The following is a 26,300-nucleotide window of genomic DNA, read 5'->3' as shown; positions in this document are numbered from 1 at the left end:
CATTAAATTTGTCACCAAGATAATTTCATTAGACTCCCAGCTGTTTTCTTATTGGAATTGTGAACTAAAAATAGGTGGGATTTCTGCTGCTGTGTGCAGAGGCTGGTACCTCCATTTCAGCTCTGACTTTCCCTAATGATGTGACATGTGTTTGTTTCTCTCAGAGCTTTCTTCTGGGCTGTATTTCAGAAGGTCCTGCTAATTTTGCCAAAATTGTACACTGTGGTTTTTTGATAAAGTCACGTGGCTGTGAAGAATATGAAACTGATTTCCCTCAAGACAAGTCTTACAAATGAAAGATTGACGCCGCACCCAGTGCATTTTTCTTTTTCACCAGTCTGCAAGAGATGTTTGTAGTAGTTGAACAAATACCTTTTAAAAACAAACCAACACTAATGAACACAGGTTTGTTACTATTATTATGAGGGGTGTGATTTACTCTCTCAGTTCAGTTCTCATGAGCAGTGCCTTTGTTGTGCATAATTGAAATCACAATGTAGATTGTGAGATAATGTGACAATTACCGTGTTTATATTGTGTGAAACACGGTGTTTTTTTGAAACAAACCTCTGTAATTACCAGAATCTGTACGAGCACATGCTGCTTTTATACATACATGGTTTAAAGGATGAATCAGGTTGTAATATCTCTGTTCAAGCAACACTTTTTTTTTTAAGTTCTGATCTGTTTCACATTGATTCCTGATGTCCAAAAAAGCATCATAATGGATTAATGGTGGACATGCAGAAAGCTGATTTTTCTCTGCAGGGTTAGGTCTGTCTATATAAATGTATGGCAGTTTCCCTGCAAACTTCCTTAGAAACTGGATCAGGTCACTGGATCAGACAGGAGCATCTGGTTGGAAGGGTCCACTGAGGCCATCTAGTCCCACCTCCTGCTCAACAGAGTCCCCTCCAGCACCTTAGTCAGGGTTGTGTCCAGACAGCTTTTAAAAAATTGCATTTTTTGACCATGGTGTCAAAGATTTTTTTTTTTTTTTTTTCCTTTGGATACCTTTTGACTGTAACTCCACTGGATATATGCAGTTTGTGCTGGTCAAAATGAATGTAGGTAACAGGAGAAAGTTCTGCTGCAGAGCAGTGTGGGGTTTGTTTAAAGACTTGATGTTTGGAGCAATAACCAAGAAAGACAGTGACCCAAATGTCAATTATACAGGCCTTAAGGTTTTTTTTTCTTCCCTACTCTATCTTTAAGCAAAGAAACCATAGGATTTCTTAACATAAGATTTCTTTGTTTTCTTATCAAAGAAACCAAAGAAAATCCTAAAATTTGTTCATGAAACAGCCTCTCCAATGGAAGTGAGCTCATTCAAAGGAGGGAAATTTTTTTCCTCAATTAAAATGAAAGATATGCTTATCTGCAGAAGTACTCCAGCGATGTTCCCTCAAAACCTGCATTTAGATGCAGTGTGTAATTCTGGCAGAGTTTATTAGCATCTCAGATCTTTTTTAATTTTCTCATCTGCTTGTTGGCAGTCTGTTCCTTGGACTTCCTGTGCGTGTGCATTCCTCCAGAGCAGATAACTGCAGTTGTACAAGCTGGAGCTGAACGTGGGTGGGATGGTGTGAGGGAAAAGTGCTGCTCAAAGCTCTGCACCTGTCACTGGTTCTGAGCATCACCATCCTTGCAGGGCAAGCCAGTGTGTGCAAGATGCTGCAAAAATCTCTTAGGCAGCAAAATGTAGAGGAAAAGCAGAATTGGTTATATTTAGTAGTTGCATATTCTTAACTTCTGTGGAATATGCCAGTTGCTGTGCTCAGACACCCCTTTTTTGTGGTGAATTAATAATTTGCTGCTGAAGACAGGAAGTGGAGTTGAAGTGCTGTTGTGTGATAAAAGCTGTGTGTCACATATGGTTCCAGTGTTTATAAATAAGCACCTGATCCAGGATAGGTAATGTAGGAGCACTCCTCCCTTTCACCAGAACCTGTCAGTGTTCTCTGCAGACTTTCTCATGGCCCATGAGATCTGAGTCTCTTCCACCTTGAAGCCTTTGCTGCTGTGCTTAGTGTAAACCACGATCCGGAAACTCTAATTATAGTAATGCAGAACAAATGGAAATCCTGGAATTGTCTCCAGCACTCTGGAATCACACAGTTGCCAGTTGCAGGTATCAGAGCAATAGGTGAGCCAGCCCAGGATTGTTCCCCTGGAGCTGTCTCATGCCTCTTCTTCCCAGCACAGCTTTGAATTGCACATTTATTTCCAGATCTGTGGGCTGTGACTGATGGCCACTAAGTTTTAGGTGGATATTTGAACCTAGACTGCAATCTGAAGGGTGCTGTAGATCATTTAGTGCTTCTTTAGACATTCTAAGAGGCTTGCTGGGTTTATGTCTTTTTGCAAAATAACAGGCTTGGATCTTGGGCAGCCAAAAGCCCCAGCTGGGGCTTAATAAATGTTGATATGGGAATAAGCACAATATTTGGGGAAGAGAAATACCATCTTAGACCCCTTCTCATCTTTCCCACTGCAGTAATTTTACCCATGGTTTTTAGTGCCTTTTTTTAGTTCAGTTTGTCTCCTGAGACTATTTAAATGTTTCTTTCATGTAGAAGAGGAAATTTGTAATCTGTTAATGAGTAATTTAGGTTTAGGTTTTCATCCATTTGAGATGGAAACATGAGACACTGCCCTCTGCAGACAAAGAGATGGTGAAGATGTGCATGTCTTCTACTGAAGTCATGGTTTTTAGTCACCCAGTAGATTTTGGAGATTTTTTGAAACTTCAGTGAATACCTTGGGCTCTTCAGGTTGGCTTTTCCTTCCCTTGGATTCCCTGCTGCCTGCTGTGATTGAGTGCAGGGAGCTGGGAGTCCACCCACTGGTGGTGCAAAAATGAGTTGTTATTCATAGCTCTGTGATGCTTCCTTTTCAGTATAATAAACCAAAAAAAGCATAAACCAGTATCACTGGAGTTTCAGAATTAATGCCCAGTGAGTTTCTCTCCCCAGATGAAATATGGGACTGGAGTTAAGGTTTCCAGAGAACGTGGCAGCAATTGAAATTGAGCAGTTTTGTGCAGAGTAGCTCAGCACAGAGGTTCTCTCCAGCTTTGGCCAAAGGGTGGTTTGTGGTCAGAGCTCTGGCACAGCTGGGGGCACAGAGAGCTGTGTGAGAGAGGGATGGGGCTGGGGGAGAAGATTCCCTGCCCAGCCTGTCCCAGTCTGTCAAATCTGCCCACAAGGAGCCAGTGAGGATGCTGGAGGGTGGTGTGTCTGTGTCACCTCTGGTACCTCCTGAATCTTAATTCAGGAATCTTCATTCTTCTGAGTAAAAGGTTCCACCTCAAGATAGAGCTCTGCCTTCTGCTGCTGAGGGCTTTTGGGGTTGTCATGCTGAAATAATTATGTTCTGTGAATAATACATTTAGTTATTGTTCAGGTAATTACAACACTTTTATATAGGTAATAAATAGACTCAATAAAGCTAATTCAAAAGAAACAATCTGCTGAATGACTTCCTCATTTTAACATTACAAAACAAGATAATTAGAGAAGATGGGATTTTAAAGAGTTGTCCCAAAATTTCCCCATCCCTCACCCACACCCCTCCCTCCAGTGCTGTGTGGATTCCGTGTTTTGCAGCACCTCACTGCTCCTCTGAGGCAGGGACTGCCATGGAAAACCTCCCTGAGCCCAGACCTGACTCTTGGCTGAGAGAGGAAACAGGCAGAGCTTGTGCCTTGTCAGGGATTTTACTTTTCCTGTGCACACTTCATTCTAAATTCTCTGTGACTCCAGCATTAAAAGCTCACAGCTTGGAAAAGTCTGCATGAAAAAACACATTTTGCAAATGTTCGAGAATGTTTTGTAAATACAAACTCTGTCCTACTGTGTTTTACAGACATTTGAATGACTAGACCTTTTGGTACTATTTTAAGGTCTTTTATAGCCAGCTGTGTCTTTTGAGAGGTGAGATTTAAAGTTCATATTTTTGTAATGATTTAAATTCTGCTTCTGAGTGAGTTGAGTCAAGTTAGGTCAGTGGGAAAGAGAGTGGAAAGAGCAAAAATATTTTATTTAAAATATCCTAAAATGGCTTGTCATGTCCCTTGTTAAATTAGGGCTGTTTGTGAGTCTCTGTAAAGCCACATTATTCTGCCAGGTGCCTGTTTTAATTGCAGGATTAAAACACTGAATACCCAAATGCAGTTTGTGGAAACACTGCACAGTCAGTGGCTGTGAATTGATATTGTCACAGACACGTGAGTAAGCAAAGATGGAGGGTTTATATAAAATTTTCCTTTTAAGTGTATCAAAACACTCTGCAAAAAGCAGAACCATGAAACTGGATGACTGAAAGGTTTTTCCCTGGGAATAAAAGAGGGCTGCACTGTTCCAGAACCATGGTGACTCCTGTGAATGGCTTTTCTACAGAAGTAGTGTGGTCACCTTTATTATTTGCCTTTGATTTTAGCTTCAAGCTTGATTTCTTGCTCCTTTTATCTGCCTGAGTGTAATGTGTGCCAGGGACAGACAAGCACTTAAACTTGACTTCTTCATTTTTGTTGTATGGCAGAACACAGAACCAGGTATTTGCTTTTCTCTGTAGCCAAAGATGAGTGTCCCTGCACTGCTCAAAATTCACAATATATAATTCTGTTGCAGCTCTGTATCATTTGCCTAATTTAAAATTCTATTTTTTAAATATGCCTGGTACTAAGTTTCATGATCAAGCAAATGTTTTCCTGAAAAAGATAAAAAGTAATAACTGCATTATTACAACTCCCTTCCAAAGCACATGAGAGGTGTGCTCTTCACAGATGCTTGCAGCTCCAGGTGCCAGCCTGTGCCTCTGCTTTTACAGAGGCCTGGAGTTGGTTTTGCTGAGTTGAGAGCAGAACATTTAAAGAAGAAGGAGGGAGGGAAGGCACATTCCTCTGAGGAAAGCAGAAGCTGAAATGTGATCTGCTGGGAGGTGTGAGACTGTCAGCCCAGCAGGTATGGACAGGCAGGTCCTGTGGCAGAAATGAACATTGCAGTGTCCTGTGAGCAGCATCAGTCAGAATTGCTGCCCTGTAGCCAAAGAACCCAAAGTAGGAACCAAAATCTCATGAGATGGTGCCTAAGCAGACAGGATTCCAGCATTGGGTTTATATCTTGCATCTAAATGCAAACTTTTTCTGAGGATCTCTGTAGAAGTGTGTTTAAGTAGGGGGGTGAAGTCCTCCCTCACCACCCTGCTCAGAACCCAGCAGAGGTTTTGTCTTCCCATTGTTTTGGGCTCATCTGGGGCCTGATTCCTTCCCTGAGCTGCCACTGCTCCCTTAATTCCTGCAGAAACTCCTTTTCTGTCACGTGAGGTCCTGTCACCCACCTAGCCTTGTCCCTAAAATTCCTGTTACAAATGATATTGCCCCATTTTCTCCATCAGTAATTGGGAAAGTGCTTGGTTCTGTGTTCTCCCTGTTTAGGTTTACAAGCCACAAACAAGCTGAAAAAATGTGGGAACTGTCTGAACCTTTATTTTCTCTGGTTTTGCAGATAGCTCTGTTTCTTCAGTTTAGGGAAACTAGTATGGAGTATTAAACTTGTTGATTCTTTTATCATCTGAATGCACTTTTGCTAATATTTTAAATTGTTGACATAATTTTTTATTTGTCATGTCATAGTAATGAAGCTTAAAAAATTATAGATACGTGCTGAAATCAATTCTGCTGATTTGATAGCACTGGAGGGAGCTACAGACCATGGAGACAAGATTAATAAAAATGCTTGGTTGAAACACAATGAAAGGATATTCCATTATCCCAATATCTCTAGACAAAATGGGAAAGTTTGTCCCTTATGTGGGCCACAAAGAGCTATCTTGAAGTGATGTATGAGCTGCTTGCTTAAGGAAAGAAAGAAACCAGCTTTTTTTATATGATTTAAATCAAAACTTGCAGCTGGTGATAGGCTCTTAGACTGACTTGGAATATCTTTATAAAAACCAATAAATCCTGCATTGCATGTTTTAAAGTACATTATCCAAAATCCCGTGCGAGCTGCTGTTCCTGAGGTGTACATTGTTCAGAGGAGCAAACTGGATGTGGTGAAAAGCAGGGGAGGGAAGTTTACACACAGCTCAGAGCCTGGGTGGAAATAACTGTACAATTTTTAGCAATGAAAATATCCATGTAGGGACCTACAGGAATCCTGTGGGCTGATGGTGCAGTTTGCGTGGAGCACGCACACGGTGCCTTTTTGGCAGACAGGAGATATTTTACTGTGAGTTAATGCTTATTATAGTTGCAGTTTCCTGATCGCCATCTGTAGTCTCTATTGGTTTTTGATAGAGCAACTGGGATTTTATATTTTGGGAGTGGTGTTCTCTGTGTTGTATCACGCTGACTTACTACTTCCAGTGTCTGTGAAATAACAAAGTCTCACAACTTCAGTCTGATTCCTGAGCTGCTGCTTTCCTATGGTGGAGAAAATATTGGATCTCCTCATTATACAAATGGCTTCTGTTGGGTAATATTGACAAATACACTGAATAACATTTTTGACATAACATTCTGTTCCCACACAGATAATTTGGATGTAATTGAATGGGTTGATCAAGAGTCTGTGCTAAAAATACAACATTTCTCACCCACTAAGTGGAAGAAAATGCTTGCTGCAGAGGCACAGAGCTGTTGGGAGGTGGGCTGGGAGGTGACTCTGGTTCTGTCCCATCCAAAGGGATGATGCTGAGACCTGCACAAGGGTTTGGGAGCCACGTCCCTGTCCCTTTGCTGGAGGCAGGGAGCAGCCTGAGGCTGATTTTAGCGGGAGCAGGGCGCTCCAGCCCGGGCAGGATCCCAGCCAGGATGCCAGGAGCACTCCCTGCACTTGAGCCAAAAACATACAGAAATAGTTGTGGGGGGGAAGACTTGAAGATCTCTTTTCTTTCCTTCTGTTTTTCCTTATTTTAATGGTCTCCTGGGCAAAGGGCTGCATTGTTAGAGTTTCAAAAGCAGGGTGGTTGTGCTGCAGACGGGTGGGGAAAAGAAAGAAAAATAGACCTTGGAGAAAGGCTGGCTGTTTAGCATGCAATAAAGTGACTTTTATACCTCTCCCAATCTCCTATCAAATAAATCTCGTGCTAACAAGCAATCAAACCCGTTTCCCTGCCCTGCTCTGCACAGCCCGAGCCACATTGTACCTTTGCAGCCTTTGAAACTGCCTGTGCCTATTTTTATTTGTCAGGCCGGGGCTGGGCTGGCCCCATTCCAGATGTGTCTCACAAGATTTGGTGCTGATGAGCTATTTATAGCCCTGTGGTTCCATTGTCATGGCAACCGTGCTAGAGGCCAAGGCGGCTGGGAGCTATTTCTGGACTTGTGCTGTAATGTAAAACTGATTGGGAAAGTTAGTGCATCCTCTAAGCCAGACTAACTTTAGACAGGCAGAGAGAGGGGGGGAAAAAAAAAATAAAAAAGACAACTACAACCTCTTTAAATAGATTTTTCTCTTTCTCCTACCTTTTCCCCATTTCCCTTTTCGGGTGCTGGCAGCTTTTGAAGGGCTGCTTTGCCTCCTGCTGGGTTCGTGTGGGATCCATTCACGCTCCCGGCGGGTTGCGCTGCTTTCCCCGGCGCTTCGGGCAGAACCAGCCTCGCCCTTAGGCCAGGGATGGAACTCACAGAGACACAAAACTCAATTGGGCTCTGCTGCTTTGGATAGTGCCAGTTCTTTGTACCCTATAGTTTTAATACTCTTATTTTTTTGTGTGTGCTTCATGTTCTCCACGCCATATAAGGAACTGTAACCTTGATTACCGCAAGATGATTCCAAATATATGGAGTCATACTTTTCAGCTTTCTCATTATTTGCTTCAAAATTAGACCCATGGTGCCCCTCCGCCTCCAAGTGGCTGGAATGCTCGAGGTTCTTCTGGAATTACAGCTGGGGCCGCTCTCAAAATCACTTTTCTGGGATATGTGTGCATTGGTACCATCTGTAATTAAATTCTGAGCTTTATGCTATTTGTAAATCATAACTGGAAATTAAAAAGTGTTTGCAGCTTCTTGGGGAAGTTTTCTGGAGAGTCAGCTTTTGGTTTGCTTCTGTTCATGTCTTACGCTACGTTTCGAGGTTCATTTCCAACATAAATCTGGTTTTCAATGGAATCCTTATGTGTGAGGACAGACATGGAGAATGTTACAGAAACATCATATATGAGATGTTTTTAGATGCAATATACTGCTCTTCTAATTATGGCAGTAATACTTGGTACAGTGCTGTCCCTATGTGTCTGTCTCTATAAAGGTTTTTTCTCTTCCCTGATTGTAAAGTTGTTAAAGTAATAACAAAGGTTTTGGCATTTATTTTCTCTCTCCTTATCTAGTTTTGTTTAGGCAGAAAAAAGTGCCTTTCTGAGCATTTTTAATTTTCCAGTAGTATTTTCAGTGACCACCTCAGCAGTAAAAGCTCCCCCTTTGCAAATAATAGAAAATACCTGTAAATAGTAGAAAATATCTGTAAAAAAACCCAAAAACAAACAGTAAAAATCTACTGATGTCCCCACTTTGATTTTTAACTTTAATTTGAGAAAAAATCTGACAAGTTTGGTTTCACATGCTGTCCATGTTTGCTATAAATACCAGCAGATTGAACGTTTGCTTGTTTTATTTGCATCATTGCTGTAACTTTGCCTGCTGTTCTGCTCCTCTTGCAGAATAAATGAGCTGAAATCTTTATCAGCAGTTTAAAGATTAGGGTTCCCTCCTTTCCCCACCCCTGCTGGCTCTGAGCAGCAGAAAGGGACAGAGTTGAGGGACAGTCAATTCATTCACACACAAATACCCTTTTGAAAGGGAGTTTTATATTTTGTACTCATCCTATGTCTCTGGCTCAGCATAAACAGCATAGCTGAAGAAAGAATTACCAAATAGTTTACTGCAGAGCTTTTAGAAAGCTTTTCTGCATAACATAAAGGATTATGGCAAGACTAAAAAAGGCAGGCAATCAGAAGTAAGCATGGTCTGTTCTGAAAAATAAAAAAGGAACACTCATTTTTACAGTAAACACTATTAATATTGAGTTAAATTTCAGCTTAAAACTACTTTAAGTAGTACTTTGTAGTTCTGATAGAGTGTAGATAAATAAAAATCTGCTGGGCATTTGCACAGTTTGGTTTTTAGGGTGATCAGTAAAAAAATATTAATTTCTTTCCAGTCATAAAAAACTTGAATTGGAAATAGTGTTTTAGAGGTGGTCAGGGGAAATGGCAGTGTAATTCTTAGTAGAATCTTGATAATTCTTAGTAATATTCTGGTGGGTTCTTAGTAATGTAGAAACACATGACTCAATGGAAATGAAAAATCATTTCCACTGACTCAAGGGACTTGGGGCAATTAAGTACTCAGTGTGCCTGTCTTTAAAATAGGGTTAATGCCATGAGTGCATTTTGGGGTGTGATGGTGGGGCAGGAAATGCAGCCCCAATGAAGGCAGCAGGAGCTGCAGGTCTGATTTACTGTCTGTAAAACACCTCGAGGATTTCAGAGGCAAGGAACTTCACAAAGTTTCACTGCTACTGTTGAGGCTTATAAGTTATAAACAAATGTTGTCTTTAGCTGGGATTGAAATCTTGATTTCTGGAACTATCTTGCTGGCACTGAAGATGAGATCTTACTGTGTATTTTAAGGGAGACATTTTATATGCAAATTCATGTTATGACTTGACCAGAAAAAAAAAACCTGATGGAAATAAAGCTCTTCAAATATAGGTGTGTTATCAGTTTGAAGACACCTTTCCAGTGTTGTTCTAGGCTGAAAACAAAAGCTCTTCTTCACAAAGCAGAAAAAAACAAAAAAATTCCTGTCTGCCAACCATTTCATCAGATGACAGAGAGTAACATTTCAGTTGCTGTTTATTGAGAAGGATGTTGGAAATGCTGGAGGAAAGGCAGCCTGAGTTCCCCTCCTGCCAGTGAGGCTGTGGAGGGGTTTGTGTGTTACTCACCTTTCCAGCAGGGAAAACCAGCTGCACTCCTTTGTGCATTCAGGAAATTCCCTCCTCACAGGGATAAAGCAGCTCTGCATGAAAAACCCCAGAATAACTCAGGAACTGGAATTACCTTCATCTGAGCATTGGGCATGGTTTTGACATTGTAGTTTTTAGTTAAAACTTGGAAACAATTGAGGATACCTATATGGTTTAATTACTTAGACCTGCTGGAGCAAAGGAAAGCCTCTGTGTAGCTCTTGTGAATCTGCCTCCAAAGTGCACCCTTAAAATGAAATAGACTTTATTTGTCACGAAGATCTGCTTGAAACACCTCGTGTGTGGTTTTCCTTCCCTAAGCTAAAAGAAAGGAACACAATAATGCAGTGTTTTGGTTTTTTTTACTTCAGATTGTTTTAATTTTTTGTTAATGCCTTTCATTTTAATATCTTAGAGACACGACTGGTGCTGTCGTAGAGATGTTTCCTCTCAGTGTTGCTGACTACAAATAACCTGAAGTCTTTTGAGGTTTTTTTTGTTAGCATGTGTCAGAGCAGTAACAATGTTTTATAACACAGGCAAAAGAGCCTCTTACTACGTGACAGAATTTTGCAGAGCAGTAGCTGATCCTGTTATTTAGTCATGTCCAGAATGTGGCCCAAAGTGAGAATTGGCAGCAATGCTGAATGAATTATTTGCTTTCTGGAAAATAGCTTTTCCATATAATCTCTGGGAAGATTTTACAGAACAAAAAACACTAACTTTGTAACTTGGTTCAAGGCTTGCTCGCAGTATAAAATTTGGTTTTGTGGTTTGACAGTTTTATGTGAATTATTTCATCAAGGTCACTTCTGTTTCTCCCTGTAAGTTCAGTGCTGACACAGTAGATGGTGGGCACGTCTCCAGTAGGCTTAGAACAATCTCTCACAGCAGAGAATTCTGCACACAAAGTCATACTCAAGTGGCCTCACTTATGTTTTGGGTAGAGCACAGCAAGAATTAAAAATAGAAATTAATGATGGTGAATTTGTGTTTATTTTGAATTGGGCTTTGTTCTCATCTGACTGGATTATTAGTTTAATTTACTGGATAAATTGTTTGGTTTTGACTAGCATTGACTGAGAAGTCTCTGAGCACAGTGTATTGATCTTTTCTGAACTCTCATGCTCCTGCTGTTGCTCCTTATTTTAGGTGTATCAGAGCAGATCAAATTTCTGCTCCCCTTTTCTCCTCACATTTATTTTTGTATTGACCAACCACAAGAACAATCCCCTTTCTTTACACGTGAGCAGAAAATCAAACTGCTTTTAATGCCTTTAGCCCTTTCTAAAGCTGCTGGAGCAAACTTCCATGAAAGGCACAGGGGGAAATCTTCATGAACAGATTGCTGTTCTCCCTTTCCCTAAAATGCCCTGGAAGCAGGAGGGGTTTTTTGGTGACTATCGCATAGGGAAAGATTTCCTTCTCCGAGGAGCATTGTTAGGAGTATCAGATGTTGCTGAAAGTTGTAGCTTGTTTTGGGGGGAAGAAGAAATGTTTATTCTATTAGAACTTGTTTTACCTGGCATGAGCATTGCTGTTGGAATTCATCTCAAGTACAGTACTACTGCTCCTATGTGGCTGATGTTTTTCAAGGAAATCATAGGCCTAAAAATAGTCTGCATAAACAACAGTAAGAGGTTTGTACTTTCAGTTCCAGGTTTTAGCAATATCTTGTTGTTATTTTCTAATTTTCAGTTTCCAAAATCCATTAAGCTGATTAGCAGAGTGTTTAAAAATAAAACGAAACAAAAAAAAAAAAAAAAACCACCCCCAAAACAAAACCAAAAACCCACCTCTTGTGAAGCCCAGCATAAAATGTTCTGCTTGGATAAATTCATACAGAAAAACTAAATAATTGCAGTAATCACCTCTGTATCTTGATGAACATGTTCTGTTCAGAACATTTTTCAAGCATCCTCCAACTTGTGAAATTGCCACGTGATTCTGAAACTGCTCTGAGGGGAGAGGATGGGATGGAAACACTCGAGCTGCTTGGAACTCATGGCTGGTGTACACATTTAACATCCTCTGTACTGAGCAGAGAGCTTTATTTCTTCCCTTTGGATTAAAAAAAATAAATATATTCTTAACAGCTTGGAAGATATGTGGAAAAAAATCCAACTTGCAAATTGCAGAGCAGAATTTGTCACCACTTCACCCTTGTGTGTCCATGGCCGTGTCATGTTCCGTGATGGAAATTGATCTTTGCACTTTGTCTCACGTGTTTTTGTAGTGTGTTAAGATATGTTTAAAATTCTGTAATTCAGCCTAAACAAAAATTAATTTTCATGTGTCTCTGAAGCAAGATCATCTAGTTCCTGGTGAACAGGGCATTGCATTGAAGCAGTTGTCAAAATATAGGATTATATTTCCCCCTTTCCCTGCTCTTCATTAGGTATTTTAGGAAGTCATTTGGGGCTGAAACTGGGGCTGAGTTGTGTGATGGCTTTACTGGGAGTTTTTTGGGTTTTTGATTTGTAAATCTGAGACAAGGCTCCCTTTTATCCTGTTGAAGCTGTGACTTGTTGGTGCACATTAATGAAGGCAGGGAAAAAAATTTGCCTTCCCTTTGTGATTTCTGCTCCAGAGAGAAAACAATTCATGCAGAGGAATTTCAAAGGGAGCTCAAAGCCCATTGGTTTAAAGGCTGATTAATCATTAATAGTAGGGGTAAAGGCACTGCTGAAGTGGAAGGGGCTGAGCAAGGGAGCACCTGGTGTTGGGCAGGGAGACTGGGGGCAGACACCATAAAATCTGCATCCTGAGCTGCTGGTTTGCCACCACAATAAAGCAGAATTAACTATTTCCTTGAGATTTTTCCTCTCTTGAGTTGGAGTGAAAGATAATTATGAGGTTATAGTTAATTGGGAAAAAAAAAATTAAATACTCTGTAGGTAATGCCTAATGAATTTGAATGAAATATATCTCTTATTACCCATTTAGCCAACTACTGCTGCTGCTCCAGAGAGTAACTGGAACACTGGTACAGCAGCTGACAGAAAAATCAGTGTCCCCCCTCACTGAAACGAACTTGTACTGAAATTGGTTTAGGGCTTTCATTTATCTAAAGAACTATAGAGTTGATAAGTTGTTTAAAAATACTCATTTGACTTTCAGGGGAAGTGCATGTGGGCAATTTGCTTGAGTCATTGCTTTCCCGTGAATAGCAGCAGGTTCTATCGTGGGATCCTGGTGAATAAATGACCTAAATTAAACTCGTGGTGTGTTTGTGGCAGAGGGAGGGGCTGGATGAGATTCCCAGCTGGGCTCATGGAACTGATCTCAGCCCTCTGCTGGCTGCTGCTGGCAGCACTGAAAAAACACTGGTCCTGAAAAAACTGAACAAGCACTGGTCCTGAAAAAACTGAAAAAACACTGGTCCTGAAAAAACACTGGTCCTGAAAAAACTGAGCCATTTCAGTGCATGGTTTTTCATCCTTTTGTGAGCCTGAGAGCATTAAAATGCACCAAAATTAACCTGGGAGCTTTAGTTACTAAAGCATCAGAAAGTTTGGTTTCAGAGTGACAAGTTTCTCTTTTTTCTTTCTCCAGTTTTCTAGACAAGATTGACATAGTCAAACAGAATGAGTACACCCCATCTGACCAGGTACGTGGAGCTTTGGCAAAAATGACACATTTGATTCTCCCCCTTCATCTTTAGGGGTAATTAATTCACTGTCTAATTGCCATTTCAGGCATTGCCATGCACTCTTCATATTTAGTTTCCAGTAAAAATGGCTTTGTCCTTAGAATTATGTTTATACACATAAATGGTGTACAAGGTTACATCACTTGCAATATTTCCATCTTGCTTCTGAACACTCCAGTGCTGTTCCCTGGTGTTGTAGTACAGCATCAGGGGTACTACAATAAAGAAGTTTATTTCCATTGCTGGCTATATGGAAACTCACCAGCTATCTGTGTTGAATCAATGCATTTCCTTTTATGCTTTAGGATCTTCTCAGATGCAGAGTTTTGACATCAGGAATTTTTGAAACCAAGTTTCAGGTGGATAAAGTAAATTTTCAGTAAGTATAAGTCTTTATTTTTTATGTTTTTACATTTTTTTAATACAAGAGAGATTAATACCAAGGTAAACTGGTAGGAGAGCCTACCATATATTCCTTGAGCCTACTGTATTTCTCAAGTATCAGTGTTTAATATAAAGAAAGTATTTTATGTTTTTTTTAATTTAGTAGTCTGGCTTGAAAATGAAATGCAAATTGGTGTGCAATTTCTGCTTTATATTAAATCACAAAGAACAAAATGTTTTAAATCTATTTTCTCTGCCTGCGTGTGTTCATGGACTGTTCACCTGCTCAGATTCTTGTAATCCAAGATTCCCTTTAACTTCTGTGACACAGAAATCCTAAAGTTTCTTACCTGTTCTTTTTGCATGCAGACACAAACAGAAAACTCAGCACAGAATGATTCTGACTGACTGATTTATGGTTTTTTTCAGTATGTTTGATGTCGGAGGGCAACGAGATGAACGCCGAAAATGGATCCAGTGTTTTAATGGTAGGATTAGAATTTCTGTTGGCTTTATAAAATAGTTGTCTGCAGAATTGTTGTGCCTTATCTTCATTTTCTCCATCATCTTTCCATGTAGCTCTATAAGGAGTTATGTGACAGTCATACAGGATTGAGTTTTTTTGTGACATGTAAACTCCTGTAAGTGCATAAAACATCTTCAAGGAGAATGTAGGTGGAGGGGAATTTGAGTTGAATAACTTCAGCTTGTCCATTTTTTTTGCTTCCAACTCTTCAGTTAATTAGGTATTTTGGAGGTGGTTTTGTGCATTATTTGCCAGCTGTGAGAGTGTAAATTCCAAGCCATGTTCTGTCCTCCACATGCAGGTTTACATATGGATGTGCCTGTGCAAAATACAAAATATAGGATAATTATGTACAAAATCAGATTATCACATTTTTGTGTGTAATTGCAGCCACTTGGCTCTGTTGTGGTGCTTCTTTCTGAATCAACACTGGGCCAGTAATGCAGAATGAGGTTGTAGAGAGCACCTGTGTGGTTGGACACATCTGGTGAGAGCTGGAGTCTCTTAACACCAGTGTCCCCATGAGTTCAGGTCAGTTTAATTCCCATGGGACTGAAATTAGGCAGTTCTGTGTCTGTCTTGAAGTGTGACAGGTACCTTCACTGCAGCTCCTTGTTTTACTCTGTATCTGTTAAGATGAGAAACCTTTCTCCACACAGGTTTTCTTAAACCTAGACTTGGTGAATATATTTTCTCTTCTTTGTTGTTTGGACAAAATAACAATGAAGTTACACAAAAAAAAAAATCCACCCTTTTGTAGAAAAGTTACAGTGAGATCCTAAAGAACAAATACAGCAGAATGCAACTTGAAATTCATGGTACATGGCTACAGTTCCTGTCACAGAATCACCTGGACACTGTGTATGTGTGTGGAAGGACTGTGCAGTATTTTCTTCTGTGCTATTAATAACAGATTTGTTTGGGTTTTACCTCTGCTCCTTCCTCTTCCTGTTACCTCATGGTCTGACTCATCTGTTCTGCTGCTGGTGCCTGAGGTGGATGAGCCTGGAAGTCAGTGAGAGGGGCTGGAGCCACAGATCCTGTGATCCTGGGAATGCCTCCCAGGGAGGAGATGGGCTCTGAGCAGTAAAACACACTGCAGGGGGACCAGAGCAATTAACCATGAATGCACTGCAGTCTGCAATGCACTGCAGTCTGCTCTTGTTATTGCTGCTCTTTACACAAATCAAAAGTGCTGTTTGTCCTGGGGCTTCCCCTCAAGGACCTCCCTGTCCTTTCCTGATAGCTCACAGTTGTTTGCAATTTCTTTACATGTTTTAAATCTTCCTTAAATTCTGCTCTTGGCTTTCTTCAGTTACTCTTTCTTGCTTCAGTTCCTTTCTTTTCTACATTTTCTGTCAGCTTCTGTTTTGAGGCCTGCCTTGCCTGTCTTCACTGGTGTTTTTCACTTTCCTTTTTGATTCCTACTTAAAAAGCTGCCAGCAACAGCATCCCAGCCTGTTCTCTGCAGGGAGCTGAAACTCTGGCAGCTTCTTATTGAACTTCATGATTCCTGGATATTTCTTCTGAAGTTTGGCATTAACTAAAGGCTTTTTCTTGGTTTAGATGTGACTGCTATCATATTTGTGGTGGCAAGCAGTAGCTACAACATGGTGATACGAGAGGACAATCAGACCAATCGGCTGCAGGAAGCACTAAACCTCTTCAAGAGTATCTGGAACAACAGGTCTGTGAAAGGCTCTTACACTGATCACTGATCCTGTCCCACTCTGCAGTCACCACTCATGGATGGGCCTGACTGGGACAAATTTAATTTTCTCCATAACAGCTCATAAGTGCCATGGTTTAGGTGTTGCCCAAATGCTGGTAACACACGAATGCTGCTGAGCATCAAGGCCCTCTCTGTTCCTGCCACATAACATCATGCTCTGCAATTAAGGGGGAAAGAGGGGATTTTGGGAGGTTACCCAGCTTGCTGGGTGTTGGGCTGCCCACAGGAGGTGCTGAGTGATTGCCTTTGCATCACTTGTTTTTGTCTTCTCCTTGCTTTTGCTTATGCTTCAGTAATTAAACAGTCATCGTTTTTATTATATCTTGACCCCCAGATTTTTTTGCTTTCATTCTTCCTTTCCTCCTCCTCCATCCCCTGAGGAGGAAGGTGAGTAAGGAGCTGTGTGGTGCTTGGCTGCCCACCAGGGTTAACAGCACAGGAGGCTCTGTTACTCACATCTCCCAGCACAGTCTGGGCTGGTTCTTTGGTCACAGCCTCCCACCTTTAATGTTCATTAAACTCAGATGATTGGAAAGAACCCTGCACAGTTACTAATTGGTGGTTGGCATGTTGAGGCTGAAGTAATCAAAGTAGTGATGGAGCAGTGCTCTGGGAGGTGGGATGGGTTTGGATTAACAGCACAAAGTGGGGAGCACCCAAACAGCCTCAGGGTGTGCACACCTGGAATTGCACCCTTGGGATTCAGGCATGAAAGGAACCTTTCCAAATCATTCCAGGCTGTCATATGATCTTGTCTCCAGACTTTTTGTGTGACTTACTTTATTTTAAGTTTCTGTATGATCTGGGCTGTGCCTCCTCCCAATGTTTGGTTTCCATTTTCCACAGGTGGCTACGGACCATTTCAGTAATCCTTTTCCTGAATAAACAAGATTTGCTAGCAGAGAAAGTTTTGGCAGGGAAATCTAAAATTGAAGACTACTTTCCAGAATTTGCTCGCTACACTACACCAGATGATGGTGAGACTTTAAAGCTTTGTTTGCAAATTATCATTTCCTTGTTAATTATGTTTGTGATGGTTTTTGTAGCTTCAGCTAAGACTTGAAAATTCTGAAGTAGATGTAATCATCAATGTCTTTTAGCCAAATTGTAATGTTGAATTTAAGGTATTAATAATGAGAGATTCATTTCTGCCTCTTAAATGTTTGATATATTAATAATTTCATCATGGCAAAATCCTTTTACTGTGATGTAGATCACAGTCTGACATTGTGCCACAAATGTGTCCTTAGGACTCCCCCAAATCCTGCCTGTGGTCATTTCTCTTACCTGCCAAATGCCTGGTACTGTGGCCATTGTAATATTCCCTTGTTCCCCTGAAACCCTGCTGATTTAAATAATATTATGGTTTGTCTTGTCTCATAGTCAGTTTTGCCAAGTCTATTTCTATATGTGAGCAGAAAACAGAACAAGTTGAGATTTTTTAGGTGCTATTACCAGAAAACACCTGTTTTAATAAGATACTTATTTTATTATTAATCAGCAACACCAGAGCCTGGTGAGGATCCCAGAGTTACAAGGGCCAAGTATTTTATTAGAGACGAGTTTCTTGTAAGTATTTCCTTTCTTTGGCTATTTCTTACATGATTCTTCTCAAACCCACACTCTTGCTCATCTTCTGCTATTGCAAAGTGCTGTCACTTGTTGTGTTGTTTATATTTAACATCCACATTGCATCAACCACTGTTATATTTATGAGCTTTACTGCTGTTTCTTAACTGCTTTTTGGATATTTGTTTATACATAATTAAATAGTAAAAGAATTGGTGAGAATTAAGGAGCCCCAAATAGAATGATGAGTTAAGTCCTGCTGTTATTAACAGGGCCAGATTTTTATTCCATGCATTATTTCTAAAGATAGAGAGTAATCAAAAGATGCCTCATTTGTCAGATATTAATGTTCTTTTTGTATTATTTTTCCCATTACTGGTCAGCTGAAACTATAATGGACATCGATTTTTTTTTTTTTAATATCATTACAATTACTTGTAATGGGGAGCCTGGCAATCAAACTGTGGACTCATTTAAAAATGGAGCAAAACAGAAAGATGAGAAAGGCTTTCTGTAAGTGTAAAGCAGGGATAAAAGCTTTGTCCAGGGAGGCAAAATCCTACTTTTTTCATGGCCAAATGGGCTAGGAGTTGTGTTGCTAAATCCACCAAAGCTGCATATAAACAATGGCATTTTCCTGAGTTCTCATTCCTCTCTGCAATTCCCCAGCTTGCAGTGACCACCTCACCACCTAATTCTGATCATTTTAAATTTCATATTTCAGGTGAGAGCAAATCCTTTGTGGGCATTTTGCCCCTTGTTGCACTTTTTGAAGACGCAGCTCACAATGCACATCTCACCTTCATTCAGCCGAGCTTTGGGGACAGGTTGGGGATCCCCCAATGGTTTGATTTTAACCCAGTGTGTCTCTCTCTTGCTTTGCACAGAGAATCAGCACAGCAAGTGGAGATGGAAGGCACTACTGCTACCCTCACTTCACGTGTGCCGTGGACACAGAGAACATCCGGAGGGTTTTCAATGACTGTCGGGACATTATTCAGCGCATGCACCTTCGCCAATACGAGTTGTTGTGATGGAGAGCACTTTTTTCTGTGTTTTGGACTCCTTATTCCTTATTAAAAAAAAAAAAAAAGAAAAAAAACACCCTTGCCCACATAGGGTGGAAGAGAACTGTTTGAATCTCCCATTGATTTGCACCCCTCAACTTTTTTCTCCTTGCTGGACAATAGCAGCACTTCTAAGCTTGCTTCTGTACCCCTCGGACAGTTTGAGATGGCCCCTAACACTTAAAAGGCCATTTCCATGAGGATTCCCTAACACTGTTATAAAAAAAAGGAGAAAAAAAAAAAAAAAAACAAGCAAAAAAAAAAAAAAAAAAAAGAAATAAAACCTAATTAAATAAAAGTCCTGAATGTGGAACACCTGAAAGAATTGGGGATGAAAAAAATTAAAACGTTGAAACAAAAAATTGGGGGAGAGAAAACTTTAGGTAATTTAGCACTGCTGTGGGCATAATCCTATAAGCCGTGATCTCCACTTTGTATCACTCACTGCATCCGAGTAACGAAGGTGCCAAGTCACAGACCAAGTTTGAAGACAGACCCTTGAGTTTGGTTCTCTTGACTGTAATGTGGCTTTGGGCGGAAATACTGACAATTCTCCAGCAGACCTAGACAGTGCAAAAACCAACTGCTACCTTTCAGAAGGGTATTTTTAAAACCAGTCTTGGTGGTCTAAAGACAACCATGGACATTTCTGAATTGAACTGCGTATGGCCTGTGATTGCAGAAAGAGTTAACCACACACTGTTTTCAGTTTGTCCACTGATGATCCCGTCTGCTCTAAAAATCATTATCTAGACTGTAGTCCTCACAGTCTTTCCCTTCTTTTTCTTCTTCCCTTCCCTCATTTTTTATTTTACTGCTGGATTATTATTCTTGTACAGACTGTAAAATGTATTATTTTGTACAACTTTATTGAAAATAACTTGTAGAAGATCTTTGTGCCTTGATTATGGCTGTACCTGTACAATGAGCTAAGATGTAAGTATGTTTGATTGCGCTGTACAGCTTTGTCAACCCTATCTGCAGCATTAGCTCAAGGTAGGGAAAATTTATCTGTAGTTTAGTTTTTCTGGTTTATAAAAGAAGGAAAAATACTGTTTAGTAAAAAAAAAAAAAAGGAAAAAAAAAGAAAAAAAAATGAAAAAAGTACAAATTGTGCAAACTTAACCACTTTAAAAGTGAGGTCTTCAACAAGTGACCAGATGTTGCAGCATCGTGCTTTTTAATTTTTAGCTTTAATTCATTTAAATCTCTATCCAAATGCAAAACATGGCTTGTTTCTACATAAAACCAAATTTTGCTACAAATTATAAATGTTAGTCTTTGGTCATTCATAGTCCTTTTTTTTTTTGCTAAAGACAAAAAAAAAAAATAAAAATAAAAATAAAAATAACAACAAACAGAACAATAACAGACACGTAGGGCATCATGCAGGTCTGGTGACCATCTCTAGACTGGGCCAAATACCCCCCAACCTCGGCTTGCGCTGCGTGGGCAACGACTACCAGAGTGACAAGGTGTGCACTGCCCTTGGATTTGGCCACTGAATTCCAGTTTCAAATGACATTTTTATTTCTCTTTTAATAAAGAGATACTTTAGAACCTTTTTTGTTTTATATTAACTATATAAGTAGCTTAAAAGTGAAGATGTGTGGATTTTTTCTTAAACTTGAATAATTTATGCAAATTATATGCTTAGAACAACATGTGGTACAGTAAAAAGAAAAAAAGAGCAAAAATCACTGTAGCAATAAGAGAGCATGTAATTTTAGTAACTACTACACTGCTTTATATTTTATACCTAGGTGTTTTATGTCTCTGTGAGTGTGTTACTTTTTCATGTGTCTAAACCTACGTGTACAATTTGTACAGAGTCAGAAATTACAGCTGTAATAACACATCTAGAACAGTGTTAGCCTATATTACTCAAACAGCCCTGTTCCCCCTTCATTTACACCCCTAAACTGATCTGGATCTTAACTGCAGTGACTTTAAAAGGAAAAAAAAAAAAACAAAAACAAACACCAAAATTCTTGCCTCTTTGCCTTTCACACTAGCTTCCCTCCACCCAAGAGACCGTGTTGGCTTTCTTTTATTGGGAAGAGATCCAGTTTAAATTCAAGTGAGGGTGTGGTCAGTGATGTCTGTGCAGCTAGATTTGCTTCAGGTATCGGATGCCTTTTCAATACTAAGAACTGCAACTGTTCAGAATTGTGACTTTTCATTTGCTTTTGTGGCTAAAGTCTTAAAATGAATCACACAGTCCATTTTCACTGGAGCCGGGATGTGAGGGAGTTACTGCCCCATCTCAATCCACAATTTCTTCCAGAAGACATTGGACAGTCTAGAAAAAGTTTAGCTGTGGTTATTACTCACCTTTCAAGAATGATCTTTCCTGTTCACAGGTTTAGACAGTTGCCACCTGGACTTTGTAGAACTGTAGAAAACACGACTGAAAACAAGCCCCTCCAATTCAGAATGTATCCAGTGCCTGTAGGTGAAGGGCTGGCGTTTCCACTAGGTGAAAATGGGACACGTGTAGTGGAAAGGAAATTCATTGTGAGCCTTAATTTTAGTTACAGGAGCCAAAATCTTGATTTTAGTGCCAACCCTTATCTTTTTAAGCCTAGGAGGAGTTGGTGTGAACACCAAATTTATAAAAGGAGAAAACCTGTAGTGGTGTGAGGAATGTAATCTCTCATCTGAGAGAAACAAAGCACCTCCATTAAAAAAAATAAAATAAGCTTCTTCCTCTGATGAGGACACATAATAACAGTGAGCTAAATAAGACAGCAACAGTTTAAGAAACCTAAAGCTTTATATGAACAGATATGTTTAGGGGATGCTTTTTTTTTTCCTATGAGGAAAAAGGCAATTGTTTTGAATATGGTTGAGTTGCACAAGTACGGAGCGTGTGTGTGTCTTAATGTCTCAGTATTGCCTTTGTTAGTCTCTTTATTAGTCCATGCAGTTTGGTGGCCTGGTAAATGCAAGTCTTATTTTTAACAGCTTTCTTTTTCCTTTTTTTTTTTTTTTTTTTTTTAATACAAAACCATAAAGCTTTAATGCTTGCTATTTAATAAGTAACTGTGTTTTCTTCTGTCTCTAATTTAGTGGCCATAATTTGCAGTTAATTGAACCATTCCAACCTAATGCTTACCCATATTTCTTAGTTTTGTTTTATTTATTTATTTGAACTCCTTGTTTTCATGATTGAGGACTGTCACTTCTGTCTCATTCATCTGTTTGGAAACTTCTGACCTTACAGCCAAAACTTAACTCATTCTACTCAGTATTCATCGTGATGCTGAAGTGTAAGATACCTGCAAATGTAAACACTACCACTTTTATTAATAAAAGCAAATACAGTGTTTTTAGGGCACATTTGCATCACTGTAGTTGAGGTTGTGTCAGTATTTCCATTGTAAACCTATGGAGGGTCTTACCTTGGCACTAAACTGCCCTAAGCTGAATTTTTGCCATACAGGGCTTCTGCTCAAGCGTGATTTGGTGGGTTGGTTTTTCAACAGTTTCCAACACAAACTCTTGTTTCTGTTTTAAGTTATACAACTGTTTTGTTGGATGGGGGTTGGTTTAAAAAGAAAACAACAAAACAAACAAACAAACAAACCTGGTTCAAGATTGTTTTTGGCACTTCTGTAACTCAGAAATGGTTTTTGATTTTTAAACGACCTTCGGCAAGCCAGTAACCTACAATATGGTCTGATCACTTTGGGTATTTTGTAAAAATAATAATAAATTGTAGAGATGTTGTGGTTTCAAAATCAGCTACTGTGCATTTGCAGTAACTTATTTCAACCCAAAAACTTTCAGTAATTTGTGCATCAGAGCACACATTCAGTGTGGTGCAGAAGAGCAGGGATAACTCCTAAAGATTTTTTTCTTTTTTTAATAATATGGAGAGATAAATCCACTACAGACTGAAAAATAATTCAGCTGCCTCTGAAAGCATCAAAAACTGCTCTAAGAGGCTGAAACTGGAGCTCTGCATGTTGATAGGAGCAGACTTTGATGCAAAAGCCTAGGAAGGCATCCTGGATCAGCTGTCATAGGCAGGAGTCCTGAGGGCTTTTCTTCATTTCTCTAAAAACCGTTTTGATTTGTGGCATCAGGGCAGGATTTAACTGAGGGTATGTCCTAACTGCAGAGGAAGGGAAGCTAACACTGCTCCACTGTGCTGCATGGAATTGATACCTGCAGGGTAATTTCCTTCTGCCAGTAAATCTATGCACAGAAATATTAATGTTCGTGGCTTCAGAACTCGAGCACCTTGTAATTTGTTGTGGTGTGTTGTTCCTGTAAATGATGGAGGATGTTTTGTATTATTTATTTTCCAATGTCAAAAATTACGTGCTAGTAAAAACAAAAAAGACATAAACACAGGAGATTAACCCCAGACCTGGAGGCAGAGCCTGTGACAGCTGAGTACCAGTCCAGTGCCTTAGTGACAATGCTCTTGGTGATTGGTGCTATACAAATGTCTTAAGAGTGATAAAGTTGTTCTAAGTTATAAAATTATGTAACTCATTGTGGAAGAGAGTAAGTTCTCTTCTTTCCCCAGCTGTACCTAATGTGCTGTGTGTATTCCTAACAATGCTGGCACTCCTAGACCTCGTCCATGGAAGCAGATGATAAAATTCCTACTGACTTTAATAAGCAGGATCAGGGCTGTAGATTACTATCAGTGGAAATCTCTCACAGGAGCAGGTCCTCGTCTCTAAAATACATGTTGAGTTTGTGTAACAGTAAAAATATTTATAAGCAAACATCTGTTTGCAGTCCAAAACCAAACTGGGCCCTTCTTCCTCAGCTTAGTATCTCTGAAAATTCATCTGTTGGAGAAAAAAATTTCCTGTTTTATGAAAAACTTTGAAGCGTCTTTGTAAATAAAATAAGCTCCAAAGGGGATTTCTGAAGCTCTGCTGATGAAAGCCTGACATGGAAAAATCCCTCTGGTGACTGACAAGACAAATTCCAAGAGTGAGCCTGTTTTAATCCTGGTCATACCCAGTTGGCTTCAGTCCTGTGAGTGGATGTGTGTCAGGGTAGGTAAAACTGCTTCAGAGTTTTACTGTAGTGCACAGACTGCTAAAATTTGAGCCATAAGTATTGCCTGTGTAATTCTTTGTTTTGATCCCTGATTCTCATTAAAAGCTCAAACTGCTTTTTACCCTGGTTGCTTTCAATGTACTGAGCTGAGCAGAATGGGTGCAGCAAAAAGCACAAATCTGACCTGGAAAAGCAACATGGGAGGGGGTGCGGAGGCAAATAAGATCTCTCACTGCATTAAACGTAAAAATAATAAAGTGGAGGGGTTTTTTCTGACTTCTGTGTCCTATAAACTTAGCCTGGCTCTGTGGAAAATGGAATTCTGCAGAGTAACAACAGCATTGATACCTCTGTAACATGGATAACTGACCAAATATGTAATAGATAATTAAAAATCCACCAAAAAACGAAACTTACAAATTTTCTTTTTTTTTTTTTTTCACTTAGGAAGTCTGACTCAAAATAATTGAATGACAGAACCAAATAAAACCTTTAAACATTGTCCCAGATAGAGAGAAGGGTAAATTTTTGAGGGAGAAAATGCTGACATTAGGGATTTTTGTGTAACATGCTTGCTAATGCCGGGGTACCAGCAGACAACTGTAACCAAATTCAAAATTAAAATGTGAATTTATCTCTTCACTTTAATTTACCTAGTCATTTTATTGAATGAGTTGGCTAATTCATTTTTTTAATATACTACTACTCGAGTTTGGAGAAAGACAAGCCTAGGACAGAGGCAGTAATGTTGGGAATTCTCTCCATTCTGTTGTTCTGTCATGCAAACTATTGTTTTAGGCTGTGAATTTTATGTGAATTCTTAATAGTGAAGTGCAGTGTTTCTATCTGTAGTTTTCTGGTATTTGATGTGACTTTGGAACTGTATCATTCTTGCAATGGAAATGCCAGAGTGCAGGAGCAGCTGTGCCAGGGTTAGGAATTGCCACAGCAGGAGGACACATTCCAATTCTTTTTTTTGTTGTTGGCAGGATCAGAAGAGCTTCCACAAAAAGACAAATTGGGGTGATAGAACTAAATATTGTGGAACAGCTCAAAGTATTACTGGAAAATGCTGAGGTAGAGGCATGGAGATGTGTCCTGAGGGGGTGATGAGTATCTCTAGTTTGGATCTCTGTTCTCTTACTGTTTAAAGGCACAACACCCAAAATGAAGTAACAGATTGTGACAGCTTTGGTGCTAACCCTGAGTTCTGTTTCTCACGGGGCAAAGCTCTGCTGGGCTGTGTAAGGGAGTCTGGAAGCCCAGAGCAGCCACGAGCTTTTGTGAACCTGTTTGTGATTTAAAACTGGGAAATTTAACAGCCACTTGCTCTGTCCTGCAGCATGACCCAAACCCTGCTGCCTCTGAGCTCAGCTGCTTCCTCCTGTCCTCACCCCTGACTCTTGTGAGGGTGTGGTTGATAAGAGAATAGAGCAGTTATGAAAGAAAGATATGAGAAAACTTCAAAGTTGAAAATCCATCACCTTGAACACTGAAAAAGAGATTTACAGGGGAAATTCTTCATTCCCCAGGCGAGTGACCCAGTCTGGGATTCTCATACAAATTCTTAGGAGAATGAAGCCTATCCCAAAAGGCCAGGGATATCCAGTTAAGGAACTGCAAAAAAAAAAGGCACTTTGTGCAACCTTTAGAGCTTGGAGATAGTTTAGTGAAAGGTGAGTTTAATGACCAGCATGAAAATCAGCTGGAACTTGCTTTGAAGCAAGAAAATGTTTCTACCACAGGCTCCTCTTGAGAAGCACTTGGGGCATTGGGAGGCTCAGTGTTTCGAGTAATCCTCAATAAATAAAATACAATTCCAACTTTTAAGTTGACTTTTGAAGGGCACTAGAATGGCATCACATCAGAAACCTCAAAGCCACCTTGTTTTGTCTCAGAATCTTCTTGGTTACCTGGTGAAGTGTCGTGTGTTCAGTGTCTGGAATAACTGTTACCAGTACTCGAGGTACAAACAGAAATGTTCATCTTGAGGCTCTGCTTGAGAAGGAAGAACTCTTTAGCCAAAACTCATTATTAGCCTAATGATGCTGCTGTAATTTCCTACTCCGTTGGAAAGTGATTACCTTATCTCTAGATGAATGTATTGGCTGCTTTGTAAAGGGCTAATGATTACAAAAATACAAATTTATGCTGAAAGAATATGTAGAGGGCAAGGAGCAGAGGGAATGACAGAGAATGCCAGGGTGGATATTTTTAAAAACATATGAATAAAAGGTAAACAGTTTTGTTGGAAGTCGGCTCTTCTGTTTGGGATTTTTCTTCTATATTTTAGGAAGGAACCAAATGAAGTTTGGATGGTTTGTCAGCTGAATTACATTCAGCCCTTTAGGCAGCAAATCCTGAA

At 39.8% G+C, this 26,300-nt stretch overlaps 1 protein-coding gene across 4 annotated transcripts in view; it reads left to right on the top strand.

The window, feature by feature from the left end:
- GNAS (GNAS complex locus) overlaps window positions 1–24,056 on the top strand; it is a 130,359-nt gene extending 106,303 nt beyond the window's left edge. For all 4 annotated transcript variants that reach the window (XM_079321393.1, XM_079321394.1, XM_079321396.1 and 1 more), the window contains exons 6-12: window positions 13,533–13,587; window positions 13,935–14,008; window positions 14,443–14,501; window positions 16,106–16,226; window positions 17,118–17,248; window positions 17,773–17,840; window positions 18,728–24,056. In XM_079321393.1, coding sequence (XP_079177519.1) covers window positions 13,533–13,587; window positions 13,935–14,008; window positions 14,443–14,501; window positions 16,106–16,226; window positions 17,118–17,248; window positions 17,773–17,840; window positions 18,728–18,874 — 655 coding nt within the window. In that variant the 3' untranslated portion in view covers window positions 18,875–24,056. The remainder of the gene's footprint in view (window positions 1–13,532; window positions 13,588–13,934; window positions 14,009–14,442; window positions 14,502–16,105; window positions 16,227–17,117; window positions 17,249–17,772; window positions 17,841–18,727) is intronic.
- Window positions 24,057–26,300: the final 2,244 nt, after the last annotated feature.

The sequence above is a fragment of the Erithacus rubecula genome, assembly GCF_903797595.1.
Source record: "Erithacus rubecula genome assembly, chromosome: 18".
Classification (NCBI taxonomy): Eukaryota; Metazoa; Chordata; class Aves; order Passeriformes; family Muscicapidae; genus Erithacus; species Erithacus rubecula.
This window is presented reverse-complemented; position numbering and strand designations above follow the sequence as displayed.